Below are 8,538 nucleotides of genomic sequence, written 5' to 3'. Positions count from 1 at the left end.
GAGGTGCGTTTGAGTGTTTGTCAAATCCGGGGAGGGGTTTCACTGCTGCACGCTGCCTTCAGGTCCATGAGGAAAATAGGAAATATCAAGTTTTCCCACAAAATGACGTTTTTTTTGTAGCTAGATAGATAGATAGATAGATAGATAGATAGATAGATAGATAGATAGATAGATAGATAGATGACTTTATTCATCCCCGAAGGGAAATTAGGTTGTCATAGCAGTCCGGTGTATTTGAATACAAAAAATACAATAGAATAAAATACTGAAAAAATACAATAGAATAAAATACTGAGGTAGAAAAAATAGAATAAAAATACAGAATGGAACAAGTTTGAAGCCTTTTAAACAGTTAAAAAAAACGAAGGCGAAAATGAATTAACAGACAGTAAATGTTGGATTGGCACTTCAGATGATATTTACCAGAATTTTATTGTTTAGAGGTTCGGGGGGAACACATTTGCAATTTAAAACTAATATATACACTACAGAAAAGAGCAGTGGTGTATTTAGATCATCTATTCAAGTAAAAGAAAAGTGACAACACTGCAATATGAAATACATCCATTACTATAAAGTTTCATAATAGGCTGCATGGTCTGGAATTGACATCAGAATTTTAATAATGTCCACGAAAAGAAACGAGCAACGTCTTCACCCGGATTTGTTTTTTAAGGTGATTAGTTCCGCAGATAGATATTTTAAGGTAGACAGGTTTTAGGCTGCAAAGAAAACTATGACCAACTGTGGAACTAGTGCGTATTTTTCCCAGGGGACGTGAATGTAGCACAGCAGTCCCTTTAAGAGTGTATTAAACCAAGCGACACAGACATAAAATAAATCAACAGTAACGTTTTCTCTCACTGATCTAACGCTGTTGGTCCGTTTGCGTCTCTGTTTCCCGCCACTGTCGCGTTTCGTCCTTTGTTATCAAATCTCTGGCTCGTGCAGATGTGTGCTCTCGCGGACGTGCACGAGGAGCATAAACATCTGCACGTGGGCAAATCTGTGACGCAAGCACGCAGGGGACGTGGTGACGACGGGGTGCTGTACGGCAGCCGGACTGAGACAAAATACGTTTATTATAAACAAAGGCTGACGCGTCTGTTTAAATGACCCGATCGATACTCTGTAAAGTGTAATTTTGGTGAATCACCCTTTAAAATAGGAACAGAGACAAAGGAATGACAATCATAAAAAAAAGATTTAAAAAAAAAAACACATTTAATGAGATAAAAGGATGAATATGCAAATGTTGCAGAAAATAGCGAACACTTTATTATTATGGATGCAGGAGTGTGTGGGAGGACACTTATCTGCCAGCATCAGAGAGAATTAATAAAGAAAAGAACGTGTATAATAGCAGAATTAACATTATTTCACTTGACATGTTGGATGTCAGCTAGAGAACTTCACTGTATCTGATGCTGAAATTATAGATGTAAACAATTCAAACAAGTCAAACAGAACAAAAAGACTACAGCATCTAACATTTTACAGCTCAGAACAAAAACCGTATTGTGTTGTCAATCTTTTTATCCTCCTAGCAGAGTTTCACATCCAAAAACGTACAATTTATAAGAGACAACCTTTATTCATTTCATGAAATTGCATAAATGAAATACAACGGTACATTTAAACCATTCTGAACTCTACTAATTATATCACTTTAATATACTGTATGTGAATGGTTTAAGATAATATTTTGAACTGCTGAACCTTTTTGTATTTGCTTATCTTATTCACCAAATATCCCCCGGTATATTCATACTATTATTCTTTGTTTATTGCAGTATACTTGCTCTAGCAATGTTAAAATAAATGTTTTTTTTTTCTTTTGTATATGTGTGTGTGTGTCAGTCTCAGTCACTTTAAAAAGAAATATGAAACAAGGTTTGTGACCTATGTGAGGTGACTTACTTAATATAAATATGACTATTGTAAAGGATGTGTCTGCTGATAGATATCTGCTGTTATCTGATATTGTGGGTATTAAATGTATTCACCAGCTTGAATCACTGGGACAAAGTACATTTCAATTTTGGATCGAAAGATTAAGAAGAAAGGATAAGAGCTCCTGAAATAGAGAAGCAAAAAATATGAATACAAATGTGTTTCCTGCCTTCTGGACTGGGGCCTCCGGTGGTAAGTCTCATGAAAGCATGTTGACAGGAGGTTTGGAAATGTTTTAAACATAGTTCGCCGGGTGAAGGTCATGTGTTACATGTATTAATCTGCCAGGGGTGTAATACCACATCCTAATATTTCCACATGACTGTGTGGACACAATACATCAGCTGAGGAAACACAGGAAATCAAAATTCCCTTTGGACTTCCAGTATAAAAACACACAGAAGTAAATCACAGCCTTAATCATTGTTCTTTAGAAAAAACAATAACGGCAGCAAGTTCTCAGCAACAGCCTGTGTGGTCTCATTTCACAAAGAAGAATAACATGTATGATGATTCAAAACCTACATACTCTCACCTGATTTAGTATCTCCTAAGATTCTTTTAATATAACTCTTATTATTATCATTGCTTAAGTGTTATGACCACTAGATGGCAGCAGCAGTCAAGTTTCATCCATCCATTATCTACAGCGCTTATCCGCACAGGGGGTTGGAGCCAGGGCAGGGTTCATCCTGGACAGGACGCCAGTCTATCCCACAGCTGACAACCATTCGCACTCACATTCACATCTTTGGGTAATTTAGTCACCAACGTGCATGACTTTGGACTGTGGGAGGAAGCCGGAGTACCCAGAGGGAACCCATGCAGACAAAGGGAGAACATGCAAACTCCTGTCAAGTTTCAAGTTTTGATCAATGCAGTCATTGTTTGTGTTTTTGATTCCACCTTAAAGTATTTAAAATAAAAATAGTGCAGTTAAAAAAAACAAACAAAAAGAACAAGTAAGAGGAGATTGAGGAAATAGCTCCATCTGTTGGCTGATGCAAGTAGATACAGTCTAAACCTGTGTCCACTGAATGTGCAACACTCATCCACTCTGGGGTTTCAGGAAAAATAAAATGTGAAATGTGAAATCTTAAAAAGGGTGCGTTTCTCCTTTAAATGCACAATCCATGATAATGATATAGAGTTTAATCCTCAGAAAAATAACAGACTAAAATTGTAAATGTTAAAGTTGTTATAGAGGACTATAGGGACTTTATTAAAATGATCGTGCAAACTTGAAAATGAATTTTTTCACTCATGTACGTTCTCGGATTACACTGAACTTGACTTAATGAGTATGAGCACAGCAGGAGAAGCAGTCAGCAGCTTCCATTTGAAAGTATTTAATCTTCTGCTTGCAGTCAGTCAGGTGTGAGTGGTTACAGGCATATTTCTGCAAATGAAACATACAGGAAAAATTCTATCATATTATCTCAAATAAAGCAACGAACAATTAAATCAAAATCAGTGCATCAATACATTCTGACTTATGTGAGAACAACCCAAGGAGATAGATGTTGTGTAATGAAATAAACTATTCACTCAACACACTCAGGACCAGAGGTGAAATGATGGAGGCAAGCAGCTCAACTGAAGGTCAACAGGGCATAAATGACACAACGATCCACTGTGCTATACAGTATTTAGTGTTATCGGAAACTTTGAGACTATTGTGACTTTAAACAATGTTTGATCACACAGCAGCGAGGAAAAAAGAAATTCGGATTAGAAAACTTGAAGCCAGCTGTATGATTTATTCATACATTAAGATCTGCACGTTAGAGTTGCTTTCTAAAATAATCCGGATGTTTGTACGTTGACTGTACATACAGATTACCAATCACCTTTAAATCTAAATCAAAGTAATAGAATTCACAATTTACATATTAACAATTGTTACATGAAACAAAATTAAAGCCTTTTTTATGTACAATTGTTTGCAGGGATCCCCAACTTAAAAATAAAAAGATATTTAGAGTGATGAACCAACGTATAAGGACCATTTTAACTTGCAGCAGTTTCCAGGGCCCCGCTCTTCAGATGTGAATATCCCAGTGATCCAGAGAACAGCAGGTATTGATTTGTGAGTTCTTGTGATTCCCTATTTGCCATTGTTTTATTTTTTTGATGTGTTTTCCCATTCGTCACAATTTGCACTTCACAGTCACCAAAGAAAACATCATGTAAACCAAACTAGAGGAAATGACAAACGATAACTTCATCCAGACAAATCAATCCTGCAACTGCATTTACAGAGCCAGATTAACGGGACAAGATTATTTTAGCCCAGTAACTGCATGTTAGCCTGAATTAGTTAACCCAGTCAGTTTGAGGAGCAGGCCTGACGGAGTTTACTTACATGCATCATATAAATTAGGGCTTCAATGTTACATGTAACGTTAAGATGAACATGAAACGTCATGTTTTCAACCTTTTCAGGTGCCACTTTATTGTGAAAGTTTATTCTGTAACCTTGATTACAGATTATGAGCAGCATTTAAGATTTTTTTTTTTTTTTTTCCTAACACAACATCCCAGCACTCTAAGAAGGAAACACAGCCCACACATGGTTTTCGTCAATTGGAAGTTTATTGCCACACATGATTCAGTTCTTTTATAAGACAACAAACACTTTCGGAGTGTTTATGGTGTCACCGAGGTGCATTCACAGCTGCTCTTTTGAGCTTTGTACTCACAGTAATTTCACTAGGCTCATTAGATGTGATCATTGTACTGAAACAGGCACTCATTGTTAGTTAAGGCTGGAAATCTAATTTGAAATGAGTAAAAATGGTCCTTGGGAAAAAAAAAAAAAAAAAAAAAAAAAAGACGGAAATAAACTTCAGCATTTCGATCTTTATTTTGGTATGTAAACTGAAGGGAATGTGTGAGTATGTCATCTCACACGCCACCCCCCTTGGCCTCTTCCTTCCAGACACCTCAGGAGGAGGAGCTCACTGGCACTTGTTGGCCTTGTCGAAGAGAGCTTTCAGCTGCTCCTGAGAGGTGGCCTCCTTCTGCTGCATCAGGTCAGCGTGGCCTTTGGTGACGCCCCAGCCGTCAGGTGTGGACATGGAAGGGCAGAAGGGACGACCAGACGCAGGCTTCAGCTTCTCCCAGTAGTCACGTCGGGCCCTACGGAGAGGAATAAGTTATACATTTAATGAAACTGGGAGATTTTGAGAGAAGGAAAAAAAAAAAAAAAAAAAGTGGAAAAGAAAAATCTCTACCTTGCTCTGACCCAAGGCTTCGTGTGCATCTCCAGGCCACTGCCCCAACTGCCGTGCTTCTCGGAGCCAGCAGGCACGAAACCCCTCTCAGCTGCCAGCTCCTCAGCCAGGCCACGGATGTGATAGGGTTCAAATCCACAGCAGCCTCCAATGTAACGAATGCCAGCGTTGTACGCCTCCCGGGCATATTTCTGCATGTCCCATCTGGTCAGGATCCTCGGCTCCAGACCTGTTGGATGAGTTTATAGAGGATCTCTTTAGATCAGAAACTACATGTAGAGAAGCATCAGTTTTCAGTGTGTATACGTACTGAAAGGGAACTCGGGCAGATCGATGAAACCCTGGCGGTTGCAGTCGGGGGTGTGGTAGGCCAGCGGCTGGCTCATGTAGTGAGCCTTCAGTCCAGCCTTCTCCACTCCCTCCTTCATCATCTTCACAGTCTTCACACAGGTCTCCGGGTCAAAGTGGCAGTTAATGCCCACAATCTGAGCTCCTACCAGGAGGAAACAAACCTGATCAGGGCTCTGAACGGCAGCTTTTAAATCTTAAACCATCCTGACACCGAATGTTTGAGTTAAAATTATGCTGCAGGTACCATCGGTTAGTGTTTTTGTTCATACTGCCACTGGATGGCGCCAAAAAGCAGATTTAAAAAAGGAAACTCAGATATCACACCCTTCATCAAGGAGGATCACAGCTTGATCTCGTCACAAGGTTATAAGAGTAAACCTGCATTTTAAATTGGGTGCATGTCTGAGTTTAAAATATGTAGATTTTTACCAGGCAGAGACAGTTTAATGAAACAATGCCTCGTGGGAAGTGTAGGATTCAGCATTTTTTTTTTTTTTTTTTTTTTTTTTTTTTTTTTTTTTCCCCCCCTTCTTCTATCTGAACCTCATCCAGACAATAAAATGTGAGGCTCTCAACCTATACCTGCTCTAGACAGGTCTGAACTATGTTCAACAGCGTCAGGAGACCATGGGAATCCAGGGGGGGCTGGATGACTGTCTGCTTCAGGTCACATCTGCCAGTGTCAGGCCCGTCAGGCCCAGGCTCTAACCTTTGCCTTCCTTGGCTTCATTTCCCCTCCCACATTAAGTGGGATGACAGTCCACCATGTCCTCACCCTAATGTCTTCACCCCTCCTACCACGATGTGATAGTCAGATGAGAAGCTGTGCCCCCGCTGTTGGACAGGATTTGCACACACAGTACATTTAGATCCGTCGTACCAGCTTTGACGAGTCTGACAGCACAGTCTCCAGGGCTGACTCCGTTCAGGTCTCCCTCGGGTCCAATGCACAGAGTTGCTGCCACTGGCTTACCGGTGGTCTTCAAAACCTGGACTGCCCACTCAGCCTCTTCCACATGCTCGAAGTACTGCAAGGGAGCACAAAAGGCAGGTAGACAGTGAAGCTTTTAGAAAAGCTGAAAGGAAGATTTAGTAAAAACACTTTGAGCTGCTAAAACATATTATAAAAAGGGTCAGATGAGAGGGATGAAGCTGCAGGTGCTAAACAAACACGTGCAGAAGAGCGGAGATGCAACGAACGGAAACATCCTGTTCCAACATGTTGGGTCTAATTGGCTTTGTGACTGAAAGAAAATTTAATATGCATTTCACTTGCCAGGATCCACCCCACAATGCATGATGGGACATTTCAAACGCTGCATGTTTCTTCTCATGAAGAAGAACAAACCGTTAAACACACGATTGTGCGTCAGTTCCCTGTGGGGTTTGAGCCATCTGAAAAAGCGTCGGTGTTTGGCTGGAGGCCGAGGAGCGCCTACTGATGAAATATTGTTGTTGCATTATGGGAAATGTAGGGCTTGATGTATTTGAAACACGACCCATACAAAGCGTCAGTTTTGTATTGGTAGGTGTGTATACTGTGGCTTCAAATTGACTGTTTTTATATTGCAGTATTGCTGCTTTCAGTGTCTGAATACTTCCACCGATTACATCACTGTATGTGCCTGGTTAAGGTTTGTAGGGACAGTTGCTCAGTCTTACTCAGGAAGATGTGGACTGATATGCACCAACGGCTATTTTTAGGTGGGTATAAGGTGACTCCCCCTGCCCAGAGGTGGGTGCTACACCTCTGCTACGGACTAAAAGTCAGGATATCTCGGCCTCTGCTGCTTCAGTTTTGACCTTTAAAAATCTGACATCTTCATCTACATACATTGAATCTCCTGTGTGACTTAACAGCAACGCCATCTTTGGGATGAAAGATTATTGGGGTTCGTTACGTACCTCTGCAATCAAGAAGTCCACATTTTTCTGGACAAAGACATCCAGCTGTTTCTTGAAGATGGCCTTGACATCACCTTCGCTCTTGCAGCTGAGGTAAGAGGGGGTCTGAGAGACTCCTCCTGCCACCAGAGCATCACCCTCATTGGCCACCTCCCTGGCCAGGTCACAAGCTGCTTCGTTTATTTGCTGCCCCTACAGTTCAAAGAAGAAGAAAATCACACCTGAAGTGTAAGTGGGTTCACAAAGTGCCTGTTTCCATGCTGTGCTGCAGAAAGCTGGTTTTATGCCAACTCTTGCTGCCAAGCTGCCATCTCCACTCCGTGCCTGAGGGTGAGAGCTGCGAGCAGCTGCAGTCACTCAGGCCTGAGCACCACGCCGCTCCACTCACCGTGAAGCGCTGAGTGTGGCCCCTGTTCTCCAGTTTGTCGTCGCTTGCGTAGAAAGTGAAGGTCTGCATGACATTGGAGCCAGCTCTCAGGAACTCCCTGTGCAGCTGCCGCACTGGAAACACAGCAGGGCCCACTCGATCACTCACAAAACCGGATCCACAGGTTAGGACCCGTGTCATGAGATATAAAAAAAATAAAAGAGTTTAGAGAGAAGCACTCTTACCCGCCTCAGGGTGCTCTGCAGCAGCCTCAGGTGTCCACGGTCCCGCCTTCACATAACCTCGCTTCTCAAGAGCGAAGACAAAGCCTCCATCCCCGATAACGACCTCTCCTGCATCCAGGCGCTCCAGAATGCCCTGCGGGAGCCCAAGCAAGACACAGCACAGACATGCACACAAGGTTGTCACACTTTCTGCACTATGTGGCGGTAGTTGGCAGACTGCAAAACCACTTCCTCCTGCAAAAAAAAAAAAAAAAAAAAAAAAAAAGTGTCGAAATCTAAAGTGCTGCCGCTTCTAAACTGGAGCCTCTCACCTTCTTTGATCCAGCTGGTGCCATGATCGTCGCAGCAGTGACCGGCCCACTCTTCTCAGCTGCAGCTTCCTTCTGAGGTTGGAAAGGGAGTTGAGCAGACATCCAAGCCGAATTTATAATGCAGCAGGGTGCGGTGGTCCTGATGTCACTCGGAGGAACCGCCTGCCTCC

The 8,538-nt window shown here is 41.9% G+C and overlaps 1 protein-coding gene across 1 annotated transcript; it reads right to left on the bottom strand.

The window, feature by feature from the left end:
- Positions 1–4,529: 4,529 nt before the first annotated feature.
- On the bottom strand, positions 4,530–8,529 carry LOC139611875 (betaine--homocysteine S-methyltransferase 1). Its single transcript, XM_071466851.1, has 8 exons — positions 8,369–8,529; positions 8,058–8,190; positions 7,834–7,946; positions 7,446–7,637; positions 6,421–6,568; positions 5,500–5,682; positions 5,190–5,418; positions 4,530–5,094 (listed from the first exon to the last, which is right to left on the bottom strand). The coding sequence occupies exons 1-8, from the start codon at positions 8,468–8,470 to the stop codon at positions 4,914–4,916; spliced, it is 1,281 nt and encodes a 426-aa protein (XP_071322952.1). The 5' UTR covers positions 8,471–8,529; the 3' UTR covers positions 4,530–4,913.
- Between the last annotated feature and the right edge of the window lie 9 nt (positions 8,530–8,538).

This window comes from Trachinotus anak, unplaced genomic scaffold (assembly GCF_046630095.1).
Source record: "Trachinotus anak isolate AG129_WGS33_773 ecotype Australia unplaced genomic scaffold, CSIRO_AGI_Tana_v1 ptg000028l, whole genome shotgun sequence".
NCBI lineage: Eukaryota > Metazoa > Chordata > Actinopteri > Carangiformes > Carangidae > Trachinotus > Trachinotus anak.
Note: the sequence above shows the minus strand (reverse complement) of the source record. Positions and strands in the feature narration are given on the sequence as shown.

Excerpts from the sequence above, each read along its gene's own strand:
- LOC139611875 (XM_071466851.1), bottom strand. The coding sequence starts at position 8,470 with ATGTCTGCTCAACTCCCTTTCCAACCTCAGAAGGAAGCTGCAGCTGAG. Across the intron at positions 7,638-7,833 it reads GCCACACTCAGCGCTTCACG|GGGCAGCAAATAAACGAAGC; the intron begins GTGAGTGGAGCG and ends TTTGAACTGTAG. Across the intron at positions 5,683-6,420 it reads TGTCAGACTCGTCAAAGCTG|GAGCTCAGATTGTGGGCATT; the intron begins GTACGACGGATC and ends TCCTCCTGGTAG.